General features: G+C 54.4%; 1 protein-coding gene across 10 annotated transcripts in view; it reads right to left on the reverse strand.

Moving 5' to 3' along the window:
* TNS1 (tensin 1) overlaps nt 1–23,970 on the reverse strand; it is a 225,854-nt gene that overhangs the window by 25,945 nt on the left and 175,939 nt on the right. For 5 of the 10 annotated variants that reach the window (XM_037848556.1, XM_037848564.1, XM_037848563.1 and 2 more), the window contains 6 exons: nt 19,712–21,280; nt 12,335–12,421; nt 7,471–7,667; nt 6,409–6,484; nt 2,864–2,956; nt 1,779–1,802 (listed from right to left, as the gene is read on the reverse strand). In XM_037848556.1, coding sequence (XP_037704484.1) covers nt 1,779–1,802; nt 2,864–2,956; nt 6,409–6,484; nt 7,471–7,667; nt 12,335–12,421; nt 19,712–21,280 — 2,046 coding nt within the window. The remainder of the gene's footprint in view (nt 1–1,778; nt 1,803–2,863; nt 2,957–6,408; nt 6,485–7,470; nt 7,668–12,334; nt 12,422–19,711; nt 21,281–23,970) is intronic. The other 5 variants (XM_037848557.1, XM_037848560.1, XM_037848559.1 and 2 more) reach the window with 5 other exon arrangements.

Here is a 23,970-nt window from a genome sequence, read left to right on the forward strand (position 1 = left end):
TAGCAGACTCACAGGGGCACAAGCCATGCCCACTTTGGTAGCAAATCAAGGTGGTAAGTGCAAAGAAAAGTGGGAAGTAAGCCCCAGAAAGCAAGATGGAGTCCTTTAAGAAACCAGTCCACAGAGAACCACAGACCCCAAGATGCCAGGTAGGAAGTCAGAAGACCTGCGCCATCAGAGCTGGAAGGGACCTCGGTGCCCCCACCCACCATCCATCTCCTGCTGGTGGAGGTGGGGACCCCGAGGCCCAGAGCCCTCAGGTGACTTGACCAGAACCACACCCAGGCCCCCCAGGTCAGCACCCCCTTAGCTTTGCTTGCCGTTCTGAGTCCTCATTTGAATTCTCTCCCTAGTGAATCAAAGGTCTTCATCCAGATTACATCCCCTCTCCGCGTCCCTGGCACACAGTGCAGGGTGCATCTGAAGCAGGGGCTAAGCTGGGACCCACAGACATGCTATCTCCCTGAAACCGTTCACAAAATTATGTGCACAGATGTTCCAATGCATCTTTGTAGGGGGTGGTTTCATAGCTTTCCTGAGATTCCCAAAGGTGTCTGAGATCCTGACAAGTAGACTTCCTACTTCTATGATGATACAAAACCAGGCAGGGGCTTCAAGAGGTCAAGATGGTGGTTCTCAACCGGGGGCAATTTTTCCTCCAGGGGATATTTGGTGATATCTGGAGATATTTTTGAGTGTCATGAGTCGGGGTGGGGGGGTACCATTGGCATCTACTGGGTAGAGTCTAGGGATGCTGCTGAAGATCCCACAGTGCATAGGACAGCCCCCCACAACCAAGAACTGCCCAGCCCAAAATGCCAGTCGTGCCGAGGCTGAGAAATGCAGCTCAAAGATATCTGTGTGGAGTCAGCCCCTACCTACATGTGGGGTTCCCTTGTCCCCTCACCCCCCGAAGGGGTTTGCTGCACACCAGGCAGGCTGGCAGAAGCACTGCTGGGAGAGAAAGAGGCAGGGAGGGGCCTTCAGTTGACAGGGTGACACAGCAAAGCGCCTGGGCACTGGCTGGGCCAGAACCCATGCCAGGGCTGCGAGCTCCTCGGTGGGCTCCAGATCATCACCAGGGGTGGGGACAGGGAGGCCCCATGCCTGGTCACTTAAGACACGGTCAAAAAAGACAGCTGCTCTCCAGCCAGCCAGATCAAGCCCCACGTGCAAAGCCATTCCCCAAGCCCAGAGAGCAGGAGGCAGCCCACTTACCTTCAGAAACCTCAGTAACCACCCTCCCCTCATCTTCTTCTGGGGGAAGATGGGAGAGAGGCGGGAGGAGGGAGAGGCAGGAAGGAGAAGCAGGTGGAAAATGAGAGGAAGAGCAAAAAGGAGACAGAGAGAGATTGGTTAGCAGGGATTACTTTGTGAGAAAGAGACAGCTGAGAAAAGGGAGGTGGGAAAACTGGGGTGAGGCTCCCACAGAAATGGACTCTCCACAGACAGCCTGGGTGAGGGGTAAAGCACCACCCCGTGCAGGACTCCTGGGTGCCAGGGCTGGGACTGGGGTGAGCAGTGAGGTGTGAGGGCACCCAGTTTCAGGAGGCCCTTGCTCCTGGGATGGGGCAGCCCCTGCACAGCCCCGGCACCCAGGCCCGCATGGGCCGAGTCGAGCAGCAGTGTGTGGCCTGGTGGGGGTGGGGGGGTTTCCCAGCCTCCCTTCAGCTCCCCAGTGATCTGTGTCCCTGGCCATGCGGACACCTCCAGAGTGAGAGGGCTGTGCCCAGGCCTGTGTGTGCTGGGGTCACCTGGGCATGCCATACCCCTCCTACCTGGCTGGATCAGTCTTCTGGGGACTAAGGGAAAAAAGTGAAAGTGACTCCAAGAACCCCAGCCAAGCCCTAAGACCAGAGCTAAGGAGCAACTTCCTGAGCTCAGTCTCCTCCAAATGGTCACTAAGGACCCATCCGAAGACCAGGCCTTCAAATGCCACCACTTTCCCCTTCCCTGTAGGAAGGAGAGGAACTGGGAAGCGTGACGAGGAAGTCGCGGCATGAACCTGGGGCAGCAGTCCACTGTGGAAGAGGGCCTTCTCCCCACCAGGGCCCTCGGCTCTGCACCCCTCCCCACCCCTTAAACCAGGACAGGGTGTGTGGCCCAAGGCAGGGCTGGGGAGCAGCCCTGACAGCTGGCCTCCTTGCTGCCTCAGTCCCAGAATCCTGGGTTCCCACCCTCAGCCGCAGGGCACACTGCCACCAGCAGAGGCCCAGTGGGCAAGAGGCCTTGGACAGGCAGGCAGAGCCTGAGGCCTGAGGCACAGAGAGCCTGGAGGTCAGCAGAGAGTGGTGGCTGCTGCTGAGTCTCAGGATCCTCAGGTGGGGTTCTGTGGGGGAGCCAGAAGAGGCAGAAGGGAAGAGCACCCGAATGACAGCAGACTGGCCTGTGGCCTCACAAGGATCCTCCGAGCAGAGCCGGCTGGGCTGGGAACTGGGGTTACATTTCTTTGGCTGCATGTGTGTGCACATGAACATGTGTGTGTGTGTGCACATGTCTCAACACCAGGGATTGGGAGAGCCAGGCTTCTGGCAGAGAGCTGACCAACTCAGCTCTCTGAGTTGGTCAGAGGAAACTGAGGGAAACCGAGTCAGGGAAGCTGGAGTGGTGCCCACCCCAAGTCAATGGACAGGAAGCCGGCAACGGGATCTACACCCCTAATCTGTGCAGGGAGCCCCCACCAAGGCCTGACCTCAGCATGGACACAAAGCCAGGCTGCCACCTTGTTTTCAGGAGGATCCCCCAAATCCTCAGCCTCTGAGCATTTTCTGATTGGGTCCTGGGCCCCAGGCCTGCCAGGCCCTCATCTCCTCCTCCACCACCTGCCTCCCCCATCACCTCCCCTCCAGCCAGAGGCACTCACCACCCGTGGGGTGCAGCAGGATGTCCGCTGGGTTGTGGGGTTTCAGTCCGAGAGCAGACAGGGGCGTCTTGGCCAGACCTGGAGGGGAGCGCACTGTACAGAAAGAAGAGGGGAGACGCTGGGGTGAGGCAAAGGGGAGGGTGTGTCCCAGGAGACGAATGGGGCAGGAGGGCAGGAGACTCCTTAAGTGAAGGTGCATGCTGGTGAGGGGTGGGCAGCAAACGGTGCAGAGGAACCAGCATGCAGCCCCAGGGGGTGCTACTTTGGCTCCACTGTCCCTTCTCATCTCCCTGCCTCTCCCCTTCTTAGCAGCTCAGGAAATGGCGGCCTTGTCCTGGCCCCGACGATCAACCTGGAGAGAATTATTTCTATCCCTTGGCCCTAGAGTCTTCCCTACGGTCCTTTTACATCACCGTGGATTACAGTATATAGCCCCGGTTTCTCTGGCTATTTCTGACTTTCTTTTTAATATTCTCTCGTCTCTCTTCCTCTCCCTTTCTCTGATCGCATCTCTCTGTAGTACTGTCAACAATGGACTTAGAGGGCAACAAAAGACAACAGAGAATCAGGATGACACAACCTGTAAAGGACAGAGGGAGGAGAAGGAGACCATTGACTAGAGCCATGCCAGCCCTGAGACCCCAGGCCAGCACCCCCCCACCCCCAGCCAAATGTCCAGTTCCTTGCAAACCCCAGAAAGTCCAGTTTTGGACTCCCTGTACCCCCAAATCCCAGTGTTCTTTGAGACAGAGAAGCCTGATCCCCACAATCCTTGGCCTACATAAACCCCATCTTCCTCCTGTCTCGGTTAGAAGAGTCACATAACACACAAGGTCAGAAAAAAACCTGTCAGGCTCTCCCCATCCGCCAAGGAGACTCCACTGATCTAAAGGGCGTTTGTTGTGTACAGTCACGAGATTTCTCAGTGGCGGCCGCCACATCCCCTAACACACCTCAGAGGAGAAGTAAAAAAAAAAAAAAAAAATGAGCTCTGTGTCCCCATCAGGGAAATCAAGAGCCTGCAAAGTCTGCCGTCCCTGAGGACACCCGGCTGCAAGCACCAACCAAGGCCCAGGCTGCAGGCCCCACCCTCAGCAGCTTAACAGAGTGGATGTGGCCCCTCCTACTTTCCCAAAAGCCAATCTCTCAGTGCGCGCAATGTACGTAACTTACCCATGCACCTGCAGGCGTGTACACACATGCACATGGGCACAGACCTCCCAGAAGAACAGATGTAGGGACATGCACTCCACCCTCTCTGCATCTTTAGGTGCCCAATGGACAGATGACGAGTGTGCACACACACACACAGCCAGCCAGGTCTGGGCTGGGTCTAGGTCGGGGTCTCTCTCTCTCCTCCTGCTCTCTCTACACACACGCAGATTCCATCTTCACCCCCCTTCAAATACCTAACACGGGGTATTGCTCATAGACACCTACTAGGCACTGATTGATGTTTGCCACATGAATGGATGGCTGAATGTAATCAATTATGGAGGAAGGGACCCACCCTCAGGAACAGATACGAAGCATCTCCAGCCCACAAGAATGCAGCTGTGGCAGTGGCCCAGGCGGATCAGTGAGATGGGGAAGAGAATGAGGGGGCAAGAGATGATGGGAGGTTTCTGTAGGACTCACTCCTTGAGTTTTTTCCCACTCACTCACCTCCAGCCCCCTAATTCCTCCTTCCCCAGTTCCCAAGCACTCCGGCCCTTCGGCTGAAGCAGCTGAGTGGGCACGACTGAACCCAGGCAAGGCTTTTGCTTCCTGAGAGAAAAATTCCCCACATTTCTCCGCCTTCCTACTTCTCTCCCCAACACTGAGCATTTATGAAACCTCTGACTCATTCACCCCTCTCCTCCCCCACTTCTCCTGGGGCACTCAAGGCTGGCCAAGGGCAGGGAGAGGAGAATGGAAACAGCCACATGAGGCAAATCCCAAGGCTAACTCTGACCAGGTGGCTTCCAACCCAAGCATGGCAATGGCCAGGAGGACCTGGCTGTTTGGACCAGACAGCGAGTGAGAGCAGGTGTGTAAGACTTGAGAGAGAGATTCCATAGGGTGGTCAAAGGTTAAGAAGGGTAAGCGGCTCCCAGCTTGCACTGTCCAACCTGCGAGCCGTGAGCCCCACATGACTATGGAGCCCGTGCCACCTGGCTGGTCTGAATTGGGATGTGCTTGGCAGGTGTGAAATGCACACCTGATTTCAAAGACTTAGTATGACAAAAAATGCAAAATATCTCATTAATATTTTTATATCAATTGCATGTTAAATGATATTTTAGATGTCTTGGGTTAAATAAAACATTAAAATGAATTTTGCTAGGGTTGTTTTTACATATTTTTTCAAGAATGCAAAATATCTCATTAATATTTTTTTATTATTTACCTACTGAAATAGTCTAGATGTTGGGGTTAAATATAACATATTACTATAAATTAATTGTAACAGTTTCTTATCTTTTTTTAATGTGATTATCAGAAAAATTTTAATGACAAACGTGGCCCACGTCATATATCCATTGGACAGCCCTGCTATAGGGAGAACCACGGCTTCCGGGGACCGACCATTCACAGCTTCATCATCCTGCAGGCCCAAGATGGCAGCCCACACAAGTTCTGCAGGTACAATTCCTGCTCTCTGCAGGACAGCCAGCCACCACGAGAAGGCCAACTCCAATTCTTCCTTCCTCACTCCACCTCGTGTCTCTCCAGGGGCAACCAACCAACAGGCCCAGTCAACATGGTCCCTGAGCGTCACCAGGCCCCCCTCCTCTGCTGACCTGGGTCTGTCTTATGGACCCTGGGCCACTCACCACCTTGGATTGTCCCTTCACTGCTTTCTCCACAACTGCCACCTCTAGTTCCTCTTAAGGTGTCTTCTACTATAAAAAGGAACACTGTCCCCACTCCTGAGTTCATTCGAGATGTCCCTTTGGGCAGAAATGTCTCTGCTTTTTGAGAGTTTGCTGCACTGGTGAGTGCATGAGGGAGAGGCTGACTAAATATCCTCTCCTGGAGGCCAAAGATGGATGAGATGGGGATGCTATCAGACTGAGGGCCCTGGATTTTCCTTTTCCTTTCTTTATGGAAGCTAAATAGGTCACCTGCTATGCAAAAAGTGCCCCAGTGCTGAGACAGGGGCCAGAAACAAGAAGGTCAAGAGGTGTCTTAGACACCAGCAAGTCAGAAAGAATCACTTTACAATGGGAAAGGGAAAAGCCTCATTTTCTTTTGAATGTAGGATGCAAAAACACTCTTGACAATTAGGGAACTCCCATAATATGGGGCTCAGGGACCCAGTAGTCAGGGGTCTGGATCCCAGGTCTGGGGCTGCTGCATCGCTGGATGTGTGAGCATGGATGAAGGAAATGGCCGTGGCCTGCAGTGAGCAGGAGAGAAGGAGCACGGGAGAGGGGCTGCAGTGAAATGAGCCATGGGGGTGAGAAGCTGCAAATTCGGGCCCCCATATAACTTTGCAGGCACACCCCATCTACCACCCACACGTGGAAACAGGAAAGACAGGTTTGGCAGGGAGTTCTTACCACCAGTGGGCGGCGGGCTGGCCGGGGAGGTCCCCTCCATCTCCTCGAAGGCCTCCTTGTAGCTATGAAGATGGGGCTATGGGAGAGGAGAACAAAGGGTGGGCAAAAGGGGACACCTGCTGGTGACCACAGCCCTGAGAAGGAGGGGTTTCCCCTTCAGATGGCCTGGAAACGGGGACAGTGAGTCGACCAGTCCACAAATGACTTCGCCAGCCTGACTCCCCACGGCCCCTAAGGTAAACACACAGACTAGAGGGAGATCTTGGCCATTTGCTGCCCCAACAACTACCTGCAGTTGAGAGAGTGGACAAAATGGCTATTTGCAAGGCCACGGTCAAGTGTGGAGCAGCTGCCTTGGAAACATGTCAGAACAGGGAGGCGGCCAAAGAGAAGGGGCTGAGGGTGGGGACCTAAGGTCCTGCCAGAAGGCAGGCGAGAAAAGATGTCTAAAAGCCACTGATACCTAGAATGACCCATACAATCTCTCCCCAAGTGTGGCCTATGGACCACCTGTATCAGAATCACCCAGGGTGCATGTTCCAAATGCAGATTCCTGAGCCCCCTTCCAGAGCTAGGACAACAGAATCTCTGTAGGTGGACTTGGAAATCTACATTTTTAACCAACTCCCCAGTGACCACACTAAAGTTTGAGACCCACTGCCTCAAACTATTGAAATGTCTCAGAAATGCTAACATTTTGGCACCCAAATCCCATGTCCTGGGAAAACCCTTATATTTGGAAATGGTTCAAAAATTTTTTTGCCCATCTGTGAGATCTGGCTTGGAGTTTAGAATTTGGAGCCACTTATGTCATACCCAGGATCTTCCCACCCTACTGAGGCATTCTCTTTAGGAGTCAACATAGGAAACTCAGTCTTAGCACTAACGTAAGTGTCAAGAATTGGGGCCATACAAGCTACTGGGGGAAGGAAATGGGCCCCAGACTCCACCCACCAGTGAAGAGACCTGTGGGTGCAGGTGCAGGCAGGGAAACATTGCTGGGGGGTTACTGATAGGACCCCACTACCCTCTGGGGTCCCAGGAAGAAGCCCCAGGACTGACCTCTTTGGGACGCCCTCCAGGATTGAGAGCGATGGTGAGAGCCAGCTCCGGGGACACGCACTGGACCGGGGAGCGAACCCCGGGACTACGGGGGGACATGGGTTCTGGAGATTGGTTCTCATACTGTCCATCGCTGGCTGCCCGTCTCCGGAGAGGGGCTGGAGGCTCTGCAGGCTGCTTCTCCCGAGCCTGCACCCCTGGGAGGAACGGCGAGGGATAGAGGGCAATGAGCACGTTGGGCAAGAAATGAGCCATCGGACTGAACCCCCCAGGGAAGGGTACACCTTAGCTCAGAGACTTCTTCCACAGGACTTCCCCCAAGCCTTCCTTACCCCAATTCTGCCCACCACCACGGGGTTTTTCTGCAGGCAAGGGGATCTGCTTAGATGGGGCTCTGTCTTCACCAGGAATCTCCCTGCCATGCAGCCTCCGGGCCAAGAGCACAAAGGGCTGATGCAAGAAACAGATGTCAACTCCTTCCAACCCCTGGAGGCGGAGGGCCAGAGCTTCCAGGCAAGGGAGGGAAGGTGGAAGGAGGGGGAGGCAGTCTCCAAGGCAACTGCATCAACCAACAAGCAACATCAAACCCGTGGGGAAGAACTTTTGGAAAGAGCTAAGAATGCAACATCTTGCAAATGGTGCACCCAAGGAGAAACAAAGGAATGAGTAATTCCAGTTAGGGGTTCCCCAGCCCCAATGGGCCCCTGGGATGTTGCTGGCCTTCTCTGGGTTCCCAACTTTCATCCAGTGCACCTCTGAAAACACTTACTAGCCTCCCATCCACTGGCCCCTGACACACTCACCCACCCAGCCTCTTTTCTTGCCCCAAAGACGGCTGCAGCTCCCACCCTGCCCCTCCCAGCAAAACAGAAAGGACAGAGAGCCCTGAAGCCATGGGTTCCATCTGCTTTTCTGCACACACACCCCTTCCCATTCCACAGGCCTGGGGATGTTATTAACCTCAGCCGCCTTCCTTCCCACTCCCTCTTCCCACAGCTGGGCTAAGCAACAGAACCACCGCCTGATCCAGCTGCCTAAGAGAATCCTAGAAAACCTAACTCCCGGCCCCCGAGGCCAAGACCCACCCCAGGGCCAGCCTGAAGGGTGGGGTGGACTCTCCATTATCTTCTGGGGAAGAGAAGCAGGGAAGGGCAGACGGCTGCCTGGTGGGGGGCAGGGCCTCACCAGAGGTCACGTGGGACTAGGACCCTTGGCCGCACCAGCCTCACACCAGCACGTCTGGGAACACTGTCCCATGGTACATGCTTGTGCGCACGTGCACGCGTGCACACGCACACACACACACACGCACACTGCTGACCCCTAGGACTGTGCCAGTGCAGCCAAGCAGAAACCATCCTCATTCCTACCAGACAATCTTCAATCATCCACAGTGGGGTCCGCATGCCCCGGCGACCGCCCAGCACCCCCAGCGCCCGCCCAGCATAGCCAAGAAGACTGCTGTGAAAAGCGTATGCTGCAGAGCCTTCCTTCAGCTTGTTGCAAACAACAGGCTTCCAGCCGCCAAGTCCAGACACACATGCACGCACGTGCAGTCACCCTGAGACACGCACTCAGACTCTGCCATAATTTGGGGTCCCAGAGGGGCCCCTTCAGCCGAGCAGCAGGACCAGCAAGGCCTTTGGACATTAAATGCAGAAGACGCTGGGGGGATGTGGAGGCTCCACTCTGGGCTCTTGACATTCAGAGGCGGCCCTGCCAGCTCCAGCCAGGAGGAAGCGCGCAGGGCGGTGACAGTAAACTGCACTGACGTCACTCCGCCACACATAAACTGCTTCACTGAAAGCAAACAAGCCCCTTACCTGGTGTGCCTTTATTTTCAGAATAGAAAAATGGGGGTCCTACTATTTCCAACCAGGGGGCTGCTATGAGCATCAAACCCGATGAAAGACGGGGCATGGCCCCAAGAGGCTGCGCAGCTCACAGAGTCGGTCCAAAACCCCCGCTTCCGAGTGCACAGCTCAAGCAGAAGCAGCTGCACTTCCCGCCCCTATTGAGCCCCTCCACCAAGGCCACGCTTCTCGGCCCTCACCAGGCCCCTGCCCCCCAAGGCCTCCTGGGCAGCTTGGTCCAGAGCTGCTGTTGGTTTCTTCCTGGCAAAAACATTAGAGGGAAACAGACACAGCCATTGATTTTCTAATGATAACTGTGACAAAGGAGGCCCATTCGAGAAAAGCTCTTGGGGTTTGGAACTGAGTCCAGCCCCAAGTTAGAAGAAATGCATTGGGCTGGTCGTGGTTCCCGGCTCTCCTTCCCCCCGCCTCCACTGGTAGCTGCTTTCTGGTAGATCCCTTTCCCTTTTCAAGGGGTAGCCAGTTTTCCTGTTTGGGGGGTTGGTGTTTGCCCTTGAAAAATAGGTCTCTTTCATTTTGAGGAAATGAATTTCCCAGAGAACCAGTGAACATTCTCCTGGATCTGCCCAGAACATCCTACAGCTTCAGGTGCCATCAGTGGTAGCTGCAGCTGTGGGGATGTGGCCAGACTGCTCAAGGGGCATCCCAAATGTAAAGGACATTGGAAAAGGCATTAGAGACATCTGCCAGTGACATTTTCCCAATTCCCCTTTCCCATCACCATCTGCCTGGCACATGTGAGGCGTGTTCTGACCTGAGGCAGGGGAGGGGTGGGCAGAATGACCTCCAAAGAGCTAAAAAGCTACAGGGCAGAGCCTCCCTCTGCAAAAATAGGGAAGACCCCAAAGTCCACTCCCAGGGGCCAGCCCCTGCCCCCACAGAGCGTCCTATGGTACCAGTGGCCAGCCAGAGACATGTCACATTCTTTAAACAGTGTCTCACTGTTGAACCCCTTGGCAAGCCCAGCTCTGTCCCAGAGTGCCTGGAGAGCCATGTTCCCTCTCTCTTTTCTTTCACTAAGGGAGGGGTGATGGGGCATGGCGGAGGGTAAGAAGAGAGCCCCATTGTTCCTTGGCCAAGCTGGAACGTCTGGGCACAAGCTGACAGCCAATGTCAGAGAGAGAACGTCCCTCGCTCCGGTTCCAGGGACTGACTGATAATAAAAATAGGCTCCCCCAACCCCACCCCGCAACCCCAGGGCTTGCTCAGTCTCTTGGTCCGGCTGTCTCCCTCCCTACACACACAGAGGGGCACACACACACCAGCATGCACACACACACCCACAAGGGCTCACACACAGGCCGACATGGCATGCATACACACACATACACACCTGCAGCTCTGGGAGCTGTCACCCTAACACAAATCAGTGCATGCAGTTTGGCAATACACTGTCTCCCCTGTCACCCCCGGACCACATGGACAAATACTCGGTTGCCAGGCATCATCACTTGCTGCCCTACGCCCCCAGACTGGTCACTTCTACCCCCATAGTTCCAGCTCTTCTGTCCAGCCTTCCGATTTCCAAAAGAGAGGATTCCTCAGCGCCAGGCGGCAGGGCTGGGTGTCCAACTGCATGCCTGGGGCTCTGGAAGCGAGGGGTCCAGGAGGCCACCTGCTGGGCCAGGGCACCCGAAAGCCACGTGGCAATCACACTAGCAGCCCCAGGGCAAGCCATGCCAGCTCCCCTCGGGATAGACCTGCCACCCTGAGCCTCCCCAGTCCCCCAGGCCCCACTGGACACTGCTCTCCCCACCACTGGGCCGAGAAAAGGAGAGAAGGAAAAGACAGGAGAAGGAGAGGGGGCAGGCTGCTAGAGCATCTCTGGATTACCCATGGACTGCAAGGAGGAGGGCCAGGGGAAGCCCCAGAGATTGCCACTGGGAGTCAGTAGGCTCCCACGGCCCCTCTAGCTTCTTCCTGGGACTGCTCAGGACATGGCATGGGGCAACAAGCCTGAGCACACGTTTCCTCCCTGCCCCGGGGCCTCCAGGCTCAGAGAAGCAGGGGAAAGGGTCAATGATGTTCTCTCCAGTGACAAAAGCCTACGGGCCTGGAAGTCCAAGAGAATAGCAGGTAGAAGTTAGTGGTCCACATCAGCTTCAAATCAAGTCACTGGACCCTTGCTGAAGAGCCCACCATGTCTGGGTATGTCACAGCCGCCTTGTAGAAGGCATGAGGCAGGGCTTATCAACCCGCCCTTTTTCAGGTTAGGAGATCGAAGTTGGAGTAATTAAGAGGTTTGCCCAAGGTCACAGAAAAGGTCACAGGCAGAGCCAGGACCACAACCCCGGGCTTCTGACTCTTGGCCGTGGGTCTAGGATCAAGAGGGAGTCAGAGGGGCTGCTCCATCTCTGGGGTGTGCCATACCCAAGTGTGGATGGAGCAGCGGGTGCTGACCCCACCCTATGTCTTGTGCCCGGCGGCCCCAGGCAGAGCTCGGCCTGGCCTCCTGCCTGAGTCCCCGGCCCTGTGCCCTGGGTGGTCTGCCCAGGGTGGCCCAGCTGCTGGGCTGTCCCAAGTCCCCACTGCAGGGCAAGGGGCACCCTCATTGCAAAAGCCTGCATCTCTGTGGGGAACCCCAAAAGTTGGTCTAGTAATTGCAAACCCTGTTCCCAGAGGGCAAGGCCGAGGCTGGAAGCAGCAGGCCGGTGCTCATGCAGAAGGGGAACACTCGCGCATGCAGAGGAGGGAGGGAGGGCGAGGCAGTGGGCAAGGAAAGAGAAGGGGGGAAATGTGAGAAGAGGAGGAGGAGAGGAAGAGACTAAGAAAGAGACGGAGAGCAGAGAACATCAGGACAGGGAGAGGAGAGAAAGCAAGGAGCAAATAGAAAAGAGGGAAGCCTGAATGAGAGAAGGGGATGAGGAGGAAGGCAGGCAAGAGTTTGGAAGGAATCGCATGTGGGGGAGGAGAGGGGAAAGAGACTGAGAGCTGAAGAGAAGGACCAAGAGCTAGAGAGGGAGAAGGGAGATGGAAGGAGAGGAACCAACTGGAGATGGAGGAGGCTTGGAGCCGGTGGAGAGGAGGGTGCCAGAAGCGGACGTTGTGCCCAGCGCCCTGCAGCCTGGCGTTGTATGCTGCCCGAGCCCACCCCGGGGGGAGCCGGCAGGGTGTGGAGGCAGCACGAGGGCAAGGGGGAGGGGGACACACCAGGCAAGGCAGGCACCCCACCCACAGCACAGAGACCAACATGGGACACATGGAGGACACAGGGGCGAAGCATTCCACAAGACGAAACAAAACAAAAACAAAGAGAAAAATCAAGATTAGTTGGTGTCCTGAGTCTGGGATCTGGCCACACACTGGACGGAGGTGGGGAGGGGTTCAGATAGGAAGACAGAGTGGGCCCAGGGTCTTGCTTCTCCAAAGGATGAGTGGACCTCTCGCTGCCCAGCAGGACACCCTGACTCTTTTCTAACCCCAGAGTGGGAGGAAGAAGGTGCTGGCCTGGGACCAGGAGATTTCAGTTCTGGCGACCCCACCCTCACAGCCCCTTCCCGAGATCCCTCCTCCACAATGGTTACCTGCCTCTTCCTGGATTCAGCGGTGACCTTCCCCAGTCTGGGCCCAAGGGCTCACTCCCTAGCATCCTAGCATCCCTCAGCTCGTCAGACCCATCCACCCTAATAACCCTCTTCTCTGGGCAGCCCCTGTCACGACCAGAGAAAGTCCTTGGGAGAACCTCCAAGGTCCTCTCCAATGACCAGCTATGCCACCCTTCTATTCGCCCTTGCTGACTCCCAATCCCCTTCATAGCACAGGGGCTGTCCTAACTTTTCATTCGCCTCCAGCAGCCAATCCTGCCTGTCCTGGCATTGAGGTTTCCTCTGCTTTACAAGTTGTTCCACCGTAGTTTCCTTTGCCGGATTCTCCTCAGGCCTCCAACCTCTAAAGGTGGGAGGCCCAGGACATGGTCCTAGGAGCTCTTCTCTATCTGTACTCACCCCCTAGGGGATGTCACGCAGGGCCAGGCCTTCTATGACATCCCTATGCCAACAACTCCTAAATTTCCTTCTGAGCTCCAACCTTTCCCCCTTAAACTCCTAACTCATGTATCCAACCATCTAGGAAGTCTCACAGGCATCTCAAACCTACTATGTACAAAATCACACTTCTGATAGTCCCTCTCCACCTGCTCTTTTCAGTCTTATCTATCCTTTAGTTGCTTGGGCCAAAGCATATTTCAAAAGCATAGATTAGTCCTTGACTTTTCTCTTTCCCTCACATCCTATGTCTAGTACAAATGTAAATCCTGTTGATGCCACCTTCAAAATGTGTCTCTGAACTGAGCACTTCTCACCAGCTCCACTGCTACCACCCTGATGAATAGCAGCAGCCTGCTAACTAGTCTCCCTCCTTCCATCCTCGCCTCATTGATCCTTTTAGAGTAAGTCAGATGACTTCACTCTTCTGCTCAAATCCTTCCAAACGCTTCTCATGCCATGCGGAGTAGAAGCCAAAGTTCTTACGCTCACCTACAAAATCCACTGCAAGCTGGCCCCATCTCACCACTCACTGACTTCGTGTCTCATTACTCTCCCTTAATCCCTCTTCTCCAACCACAGCGGGCACCCTCTGGCCTCAGGGACTCTGTACTTGCTGCTCCATATGGTGCATTCCCCCACCACCCAGGGAAGCCTCCCCAACCGGCCTCTGCAAAGTACAACCACACACCCACCCTCTACCCCTCACTGGCATTTCACTACTTCATTTTTTTCTCCATGGCACTTATCAGCCACCTGACATAAACGTATTTTATTTACTTATATTGTTTATCGCCCTCCAACTAAAATGGAAGCTCCCTGTGGGCAAGGGTTTTTATCTGTCTTGTTTGCCACCATTTCCCCAGCACCTAAACCACCATGTAGCATAGATGAGGAACCCATGTTGAATGAATGATTGAATGGGCCTTGATCCCATCTCCTATTTCCATGATGAAATTTAAAAAAAAAAAATGGGGTCTCAACTCAATCTGTCAAATCTTGACACTAATTTTTTTTTATGTTTATCTATCCTTTATTCTTATATCATGAAGCGGTGTCTCACCTCCTAGATGAGCCTAAATCATCCCCTTGAACTCCTAAAACACCTTATTCTATCTATTGCTTTCTTTCCCTTATATCTTTTTCTTCTCCCTCCTCCCCCCATATTCAAGCTTTTCCTCTCCTCCTTTAACTAAAAAGATTCTCATGACTCCTCTATTTACAAAACAAGTCTCCAATACCCTGCTACCCTCTTTAGATACCATTCTCTCCCCTTTATCATAAAACCACTCAAAAGAGTAGTTGATGTGCTGTCTTCACTTCCTCGCCACTCACTCCTCAGTGCCTGGAGTCTGGCTTGTCTCACCACCACTCTACTGAAAATATGCTTCTGAAAATCATCAGGGTCCACCTAGTTGGCAAATCCAATGAATTTTTCTCCATTCTCTTCCTCATGACCTTTCCACAGTGACATTGCTAACCCCACACCCCCTCTCCTCAAAATCCTTCACTATCTTGATTTGGTGATTAAGTACCATCTTGGGTCTCCTTCCAGTGCTCTAAACATTCATTCTCAGTCCCTTTATGGCCTCCACTTCCCCTCATAGCTGTTTTATCCTAAGTTCCTTTCTCCTCATGTCCGCTGATCACATCCACATCCAAAGCATGAATCTTCACCTCTGGGACGATGACTCCAAAGTCTATAGCTTTTTCCAGTCTCTCAAGTTCCAATTCCAGATGCTCAACTGCCTTCTACTCATCTTTACCTAGAGGCTCCATTGTCACCTCAAACTTATTATATCTAACACTGAGTTCATCTTACACCAAACCAGCTCTTCGCCCTGACTTCCAACCTGTTAATGAAACACCATTTTGTTTTTAGTCATAGGGCCTCAGAATCATCTTTGATGTCTTCCTCTCCCTCATCCATTACATCCCATCAATCTGTAAGCATATTGGTATGCCTGGCATCCATTTCTTCTTTTCCATTCCCATGGTCAGAACCCTAATCCAGCCCCCCACCACATAGCCTATCTCATAACTTCCCAGCATCTCCCTGCTCCCAGTCTCTGCCGTTTTCCTCCCCTCCTGTCTTTGGACACATTTTTCTAAACTACAGCTCTGATTATGGCACATTCCCTTCACTAAAGCACAGTCATGGCTTCCAACTCTGTTTCTAGGTAAGATTCCAGCTCTTCAGTCTGGTGTTTAATGTCATCCAGAGGCATGCCCCAGGCTACCCTTCCTGACTCTCCGTCACACACCCTGAATGCACTTAGTCTATTCACCCTTCTTCAAATATTTCCTTGGCTTTCCTGTCTTCATATAACTCTTCACTATGAACCTTCTCTCTCCAATGATCCCACCCACTTTCAAAATCCTGCCCATCTTTCAAAGTTCAGTTTAAAAGTCACACTCAACACAGAGCCTCCCCAATCTAATTGATAGTGATCTCTCCCTTCTCTTTATTCACACAGAACTTTCTCCATTCCTCTCTTATTACAAATGACTTCATGTTAAAGTTCCAGTTCTTTTTTCCCTCTCCTAAACTCTTAGATTCCTTAAGGATAAGATCCACATGTGATTCCCATTATGCACTGAAATCTCTACCTCTAAAGACGTCTGAGATCAGGCCAGTCACAGAGTCAGGAACATAAGATAACTTGATTGGCTTCACCAACTCTGGTTCTTATTTCTCTTTCTTGACTTATTGCATTCACTAGGATAACTAATCCACTGTTGAATGAGAGAGGTGATAACCAGCATCCTTATCTTGTCCCTGATTATAAAAGGAACATTTCTAATGTTTCTCAAGAAAGTTCAATATGTGCTCTATGTTTCTAGCACCTACCCTTTATCAAGTTAAGGAAACTGCCCCTACATTCTCTGAGATCTTAGCTGAAGTAAGACATAACAGGTGGCTGGATCAAAGTGGAATGAACCAGAACATGGTGCTGAGGTGTGGAGAACAGCCAAAGGAGGAAAAGGCAGACCTGAGGGAGAAAAGCCAGGAGAAACCAGATAAGTTCATGGCCATGAAGAGGTTCTCCCTCAGATCTAAGCCTCTTGGGTTACTCAGAGCGAAGCTTGTACTTCAGCTTCTTGCAGCAGAATGTAGAATGAGCAGAAAGAGGTGGTGTTGGAGTCTATCCTCACTGGCTTCCAGACTCTTCTATGCCTTGGCTCTGCCTCTGCTACTTTACCTACAAAACCACTGCCAACACCGTGAAGAGTTACCGAGAAAGTTGTGCAAGCAAGAACTGTTGACATAAAAAATTCCGTTCATGACAGGGCATAGGCCAAAGAGGAAACTTTATAGCCCCAGGGACCAAATATAACTGCCCCCTCTATATATCCTATTCCTTCTCCTGATTGGGTGACTCTCAGTTACTGGAGGAGATGGTAGCAAGGCTGGGACCTAGAAACATTGTGTGCCAACAATATCCCTCCCTCCCTCGGACTTCTTGGTAGCCAAAGCCTGAGAGGCTAGAGGATATAGAGATTATCAGTCCATACCTCAGAAGCTGTTAGGACAGGAGCCTGAGGAGAGAGCCACTACAAGATGGACATCCTTCCAGGGGCCATTAGGGTTATGACATCCTCATGAGCAAGCTCCAGGACAGCTATAAGAAGGGTCCTGGAGGAGGAGGAAATTCATACTGCTCCCCAGTGAGAAGCCCCCTGGGTCCTGCCCATCAGTAGACTAAAGAGGTCACTGTTCCTCAAGCCACCACCCCAATTCTGTAAAATACTGGGTGGGGAACTAAACTCCCAGGGAATTTGGATAACCCCATTCCTCTTCCCTCAAGAAAACCAGGAAGGAAAGGGGGACCTTGTCTCAGGGGCCTGGAAGTGGGGGAAGAGAGAAGGCGGCAGTCCCACCTGGGCCACCCCAGGGAACATTTCATCCCTAGGGCCACAGAGCTACCCAGTGTGTGTTTTGATTCTCAGATAAAAGCAACGATGTGCTGCTAGATGAGCTCTCTAAGGGTGTGAAGACTTGACTGCCAATTTCCATGGTATGAATATTCCCACTACGGACAATTTCAAGCTACCAATAGTTTCAAACTGGCTTTCAGATTTCCTAAATATTTAGCAGTCTCCTCTTGCAAGCCAGTAGGAGCTGGCTCCAGCCCTCCATTGGAAAAAGCCTCGCTATTCAAGTGTTCCGCACATCCCCAGAGGTACAGGGGAGGGTGGAGGTAAAACAGCCTCCTGTGGAGGTCCCTGTGTCCCCAGGTGAGAGGCAGAGGTTGAGGTATGTGGGGACTGTGAGGAGAAAGGAGGTTCATGGCAATGAGATATCAACTACTTAGAGCCACTCCTAACAGGTCTGACTCCTGGGGCAAGAAAACCTCATCCCATCCACATCCAACCTTGAGGTTCCTGAACACACTCAGAAGGTGATTTTTAGTGCCATGAACCCAGCCCTGCCATCACCTCAGAATCCACTCTGCTCTTTCTGCCTAACATGTGAAGGACCCCTCGGCTACTCCAGGATGACCTCAAGGCTCTGCCCTCTTGGGAGCTCTGAGAGGCCCTGACGAGCCCCTGACCTCATGAGGTTCCTCTCCACCCACCCAATGGGCAATCCCAGGCCAGATCAAGAGTGGGTCAGACTTTTCAGGGTGGCAAATGTCTGATCCCTGATGTTTGGGCTAAAAAGAGAGGATATTCCCTCTTCTCTATTCCTTTGACCAGGTAACCTTCTAGGGATGGTTCCAATGAAACCATGTGACTCTAGGGCTAGGCCCTGGGGCTGCTGCCATCACTGAGGGCCTTCAAGGATCTGCGAGGCTACTGCTGGTCTGAAGTGGGGAAAAGCCCATGCAGCCTGGAGGCAGGGGATTGGGCAGACAGACTCTAAGGAAAGTGACTGGCCTGAGGTCTTGGTGGCTCTGTAACAATGCCCATTGCCCAGAAGGAAAAGAAAAGGTGAGGCTGGGCAGCAAACCACTGGGAGGCCCCACAGTCCTTGGAGCCTGAGCACACTATGGTCCGCAGTGATCTGGGGAACTGGGAACTCCAAGGCAGGCCTGCTGGTGCTCTAAATCTCTCTCCACAAGTGCCAGAGGAGGGAGGACTGGACGTGGGCGTCCTGCTCTGCATACCCTTGGACCTGACCCAAGAGTCAGCTGATCTGTCCCTCAGCTGCTTCCCCAAACCCACCGTCCATCCCCAGGGAGGGCATCTCCTTCCCTCCCTGCAGCTGGCATGGTGACTCAGATTCCCCTAAATTTAGGAAAAGGGGTGGAGAGCAGAGCCAGCTGCCCAGGCTCCTTTTCTTCTCCCTGAGCTCCAACCTTGCCGTCAGCTGAAGGGCTTGGTGCAGGCCCACCTGACCCCACGGTCTCGTGGGCCTCCCTGGTCTGGGCTTCACATTCACAAAAAACCCAGCCCAGAGGGGTTTCTCACCCAGTTTGCCTGCCCCCCGGGGAATGGCCATGGGCTTAGGTCAGCAGGAGGAAAGGTACCCCACAGCTGTCCTTCCAAATGTGGTCCTGGACACTCTGCCCTGCTAGGGCTTTCTTGCCTTGAGCTCCCCAATAAGCTCTTCTGGTTGTCCCACTCTCTCTCACTCCTCCCTCCAGAAAATAAGCCTGATAGAGAAATAGAGCTTTCTTAGCACCTGCTTCCCAAACAGAGCTGGTCCTAAAACAAGGGCTAAGAGGAGACCTGACCAAGAAGGGAGAGCTTGCCCTCCCTCCCCTCCCACAGAGAAACATCCTGAAAGGCCCCACTGGGGCTGAATGGGCAGCTAGAGTCCAAGGACTCTCTCAGGCTTCGCTACAGCCCCTGGAGGGCTCAAGAAGGAATGAGAGTCTACGGAGCCCTCCCTCTGTCCTTCTCCACGTCTTCCTCAAGGAAGTGAAGTCTGAGAACAGAAGGCACTGCAAGGAGTCACAGGAATCATCTCCTCTCAGTCCAGAAAATCTGTGCTCTAGTCCCAAAGTCACCATTTCCAGGAAGTGTCCCTGGACTGCCCTGCTTGGTAAGCCTTCCTTTCCCCTGGGCTCTGGGCCCTTGGAGCCCATACCTGTCACACACACATTGCACTCTGTTAAAGTCTCTGTCTGTGTGCCTGTCCCCTGACCAGACTAGAAGCTCCTAGAGGGCAGGAACCAAGGGACATCATCTCAGAGTCTCAGTGCCAGCCTGCTGCCCAGCAGACAACATGCATGCAGGAAGGGGTGGCCAGTGGGCAGGTTTCCTGACAGCCTCTTCCCCAGGCCAAAGCAGCACCTCCCAAGGTGATTGCCATGTCCGCACCTTCCCCCAGCAAGACCACCCAAGACCAACCAAGACCAACCAAGACCCAAGAGGGAAGGAGGCAGAGGGAGTAAGGAGGAACTACCCAGGACTCACAGTCCCTGAAGCTCTTACCTGCTACCCGGTGGGCCACCAGCCCTTCCAGGTTCAGAGGCTCCTCCTCCGGAGTTCGGGATGGGTCTGAAGTCACCTCCTTTGCTGGGAGCTGAGGCTGAGAGGTGAGGCCAGGCAGAGAGGCCGGAGGCTGCTGAAGCCCTGGAGGACTCTGGGTTGTTGGAAGGAAGGCAGATGAGGAAGAGGAGGAGGCTGGGCTCTTCGGGCGGAAATTCTGGTTGGGTCCAGCCGGACGTAGCTGATAATCATAAGGCGAGTAAGGCCTGCCAGATGGGATGGACTCCAGGGAGGCACGTGGGGCTGGCTCGGGGGTCCCCAAGCAAGGCCCACTGGGGATGTAGCCGGATCTGGACTGGGTCAGTGGCTGGGATTGGTGGGAGGTTCCGGAGAGGGGCTGGGCAGAGAGTGGGGATGCCCCTGGCCAGGCCCCTGGGACGCTCTGGGACTTGTGCAGGGGCGCAGCGGCAGAGACAGGCTCCAGATCCAACATCAGCATGTTGAGGGCTTCAATGGACTGCTCAATCTCCTGCCGGGAGGCTGCCCTCAGGAACTCAGGGACACGGGGGACTGGTGTCTCTGCCAATGGCTGGGGGCTGGGCTTGCTGGGCCCAAGACTCTCCATGTGGACTCTTTCCTGCTGGCGAGGAGGTGGGCGAGGCTGCTGCTGCTGCTGCCATGAATGCAGCCCCCTCTGCACGGCCTCCCGGCTGCTTCCACCCCGGGCTGGAGCTGGGGGCAGCTGGGGCTCAGCTTCAGGAAAGGACTGGGAGCGGAACATGGCACTGGGGTCATGGCCGTAGTGGGAGGTGGTCACTGGCTGAGGCCAGGCTGGATGGGGCCCCTCCCGCTGGTACCCAGCTAAACCCTCCTGGGCAGAGCAGGAGGGCCGCATGGGGGCCACGTGGCCTGCTTGGGCAGGGACTGCCCGGCTGGCAGACTCGTAGGGGTAGCCGCCGCCATTGACCATCGGTTCCACTGGGTAGGGCTTGTCCAGACCATTGGTCAGTGAGGACAGGGCCTCTGGGTAGCCCCCGTCGCTGGTGGTGACCCCATTCAGGGATGACAGTGTGCCCAGGCTGCCCGCGCTGTGCCCATCCTGGTTGGGCAGCTCATCGTCCAGGATGTCCGTCTCCCGCTCAGAGGTCAAGGCTCCACCGTTGACGTGAACCTGGGCTGGGACAACGTGGCGGCCAGAGGGGGTTACAGCAGGGCCCCCGGCCTGGCGGGACCTGAGGTGCTGGGTGTGATACATGGGGCCTTGCTTGTCGCGCTCTAAGCCAAAGCCGCTGAGCAGGCGGTCCAGCTCTCGCCTCTCCTCAGGACTCAGGGAAGCAGAGGTGCTGGAGGGGCCCGGGACAGGCTCATCCGTCTTGTCCGTCTTGGTGGAGGCTGTGGAGTTGCCCGAGTCACTGCTCACGGACAGCGTGTGCTCCACGTGGTTGGGGGTGGCCGAGAGGGCGGGGCGCGGGGCGTTGACGGCGCCGGAGCTGCCGTGCAGCGAATCCTTCTTCTTCACCTTGGCATACAGGCTCCCGTCCAGCGGCCCCTGGGTGTGCCCCACCACCTCTGCTGGGGAAAGAGCCAAGGGGGAGGCAGCAGACAGCACAGTCAGTGGGAGGCGGAAGGAAAGGAGCCAAGCCCTTCCATCCCCTGGGTCCTAAAATCTTTCCCCCTCAAACACCACCCTGAAAGAATGAGGCCAAGGACCCTCCCCAGGCTTTGGGGCAGAACCCTCACCAACCCACAGCCTCAGGGCCAAGCAGCAGGGTGCCCAGGGGTCAAAGTGCCCCAGTTCAAAGCCTGGCTCTGGCATTTTATTAGCTACTTGACCACAGACCCTTGAATTACTCTCTGGGCCTCAGTTTCCTTATCTGTAAAATGGAGATAATCACAGAATTAGGTTGAACCATGTATGGAATTGCCAATATTCATTGGACATACAACGTTACAGGTTGACACATGCCACATGCTGAGACCCAGGCCCAAGATATGGTGAGAGTCCAACTGCTGGGAGCCATAAGCCTCACTATTATCAGCCTCATTAACCCTTCAGTGACACTAGGCAAAGCATAACTGGTCCCCTCCCCCACCCGCCCCTGCTCCCTGATTCCGGACAGTCCCTCGCTAGCTCAGGCAGGACCCCAGGAGAGAGAGCCATCACCTTGACCTCACACGGGGGTGTAAGTGTGGGGATGCAGGAGGGGTGCAGCGACGGGTTCACTGTGCCCTTAACAGGGGATTGGGGGTGGAGCAAGGAGGCTGAAGGCCAAGCTGGGATTCTCTAAGGCAAATTAGCCTCTGTGCCCCCACTTCTGAGTTTGCCTCTTGCTCAACACAAAGAATTTTCTGAAACCATTCACAAATACAATGCCATTCATCCCGCCCACCACCACATTTCTAGAGGCCTCCCAGCTCCTCCCCCAGCCCTGCTCACTCCTCCCCAACCCCTGCACTGGCCACCAGCAAGCTCAGCCCACACCCGGGAAACCTCCAGAGGAAGGCAGATTCACAGCAGGCATCCGGGATCCCCATTGCTCCAAGGTGGGGCTCGGCAAAGCCAGCAGACCCAGGGATGAGGAGCACACACTTTCCCTCCCAGTGCTGGGGCCCCTGGGGGTGCCGAAGTGGGGCGTTCAGGAACCAGGTCGGTACGGGAAGCAGATCAGGGATCGTGAACGCAAAAGCAGAGGGTTCCATCAGGGAGAGGTGTCTCCCGTGTCCTGCAGTCCGCAGACAGCTCTGGGGACCCCATGAGCAACACTTTCTCTGAAAGGAAAAAGTGAGCGCCGTGTGGCTCAGGGCCAAAGGGCTGACTCAGGAGTGAAGAACTTCCCCCCGCCCAGAGGAACTCGGTGATTTCACACCCTGTTCCGTCAGCAGCCAGCCTCAAGCCCGAGACACACACGCACACGCGCACACACACGCGTACACACCACTCTTCCCCTCACTCCTATCCAGGACCCCCGTTGGCAAGAAAAGAAAGCCCCCTCCCAAACGCTGCACAAACTCCAGCCCAGACACTCGGGAGTCACACACACTCATGCGTAGAAAACCAGACACAAAGACGCCCGGAGACACTCACGCACACCAGAATCACCCGAAGCAGAAGCACCCGGACATGCACACACACAGGGTGTACAGACAGCAGCCCACACTGCACCAGGAACTGAAGTGCAGACCTATGTACACATCTGTGTACAAATAATAACAGCTAACATGCCAAACATTTTGCCAGGCACTGTACACAAATTATTTCTAATCCTGAGACAAGTAATATTCCTACTTTAAAGATGGAGAAACTGAGGTTTTGAGAGGTGAAAACATATTTGTAATCACAGAGTGCCTCGTACAGCTGGTATCTAATATCAGAATGAGTTTACCTCACAGACCATGCAATTTTTAACTTGCCACACCGCCTCCCTTATCCCACACACATACACACACAAAGAAAGTAGAATAAACACATAAAAGGCAAAAATATTCCCAAATAAATACTGAAATCAAAAGCCACAAACATTTCAGAAAATACAAATGCCCCACCATGCCCAAGGATCAGCCCTCAGGCCAGAAGTGGCAGCTGCTAAAAATAAACACTCATCCAGAAACCCACGGCCAAAAACAAGTGATCAGACAACCGCAAACAGGAACATCCTGATCGACGTACACACACACAAACCACAGACCAGCCCGATGATGTCACCGGAGAGCTGACAGAGCCCGCCAGGCACGGCGCCCTTCCCACTTACCCTCTAGAAGCATGCTCAGCCCCCAGTTTTCCCTGGGGCCCCCAGACCTCAGCCAGCAGCCAGCCCCAAGCAACTCAGGGCAAGAGTGTTGTCACTGCCCAAGGCTGCCAGGGAGGTGGACTGGTCTGAACTGGAGAGGGGTTTGGCTGAGATGTGTCTGAGTCTACAGCAACCTGCTCCTGGTGCACGGCCCCCAAAGGCTGCGAAGATGCAGCTCCAGCAGGGCTGCCTCTCCCAGCTGGCTTCTCACATCTCTAAAGGGGTCTGAGCTGTAGGCAGCCCTCCAAAGCGGAAGGCTGTTGCTTTTGGGGTAAAGAGAAAGGAGCGAGCCTGCCCCTCAAACCATCTCCTCCCATTTGCCCGCAAAGAACTGGGCTCCTTCTCTCAGGCTCACCGCGAGAAGACACCCCCGCTGGCTGATTCCAGGGGGGAAGGGTACTGAAGGTAGGAGCCCTCTCTCATCCACGCCGATTTCAGGGGGTAGTTCCTGGAGGATGGGATCCCTCCGGCCAG

Source organism: Choloepus didactylus, chromosome 9 (assembly GCF_015220235.1).
Source record: "Choloepus didactylus isolate mChoDid1 chromosome 9, mChoDid1.pri, whole genome shotgun sequence".
Taxonomy (NCBI): Eukaryota; Metazoa; Chordata; class Mammalia; order Pilosa; family Megalonychidae; genus Choloepus; species Choloepus didactylus.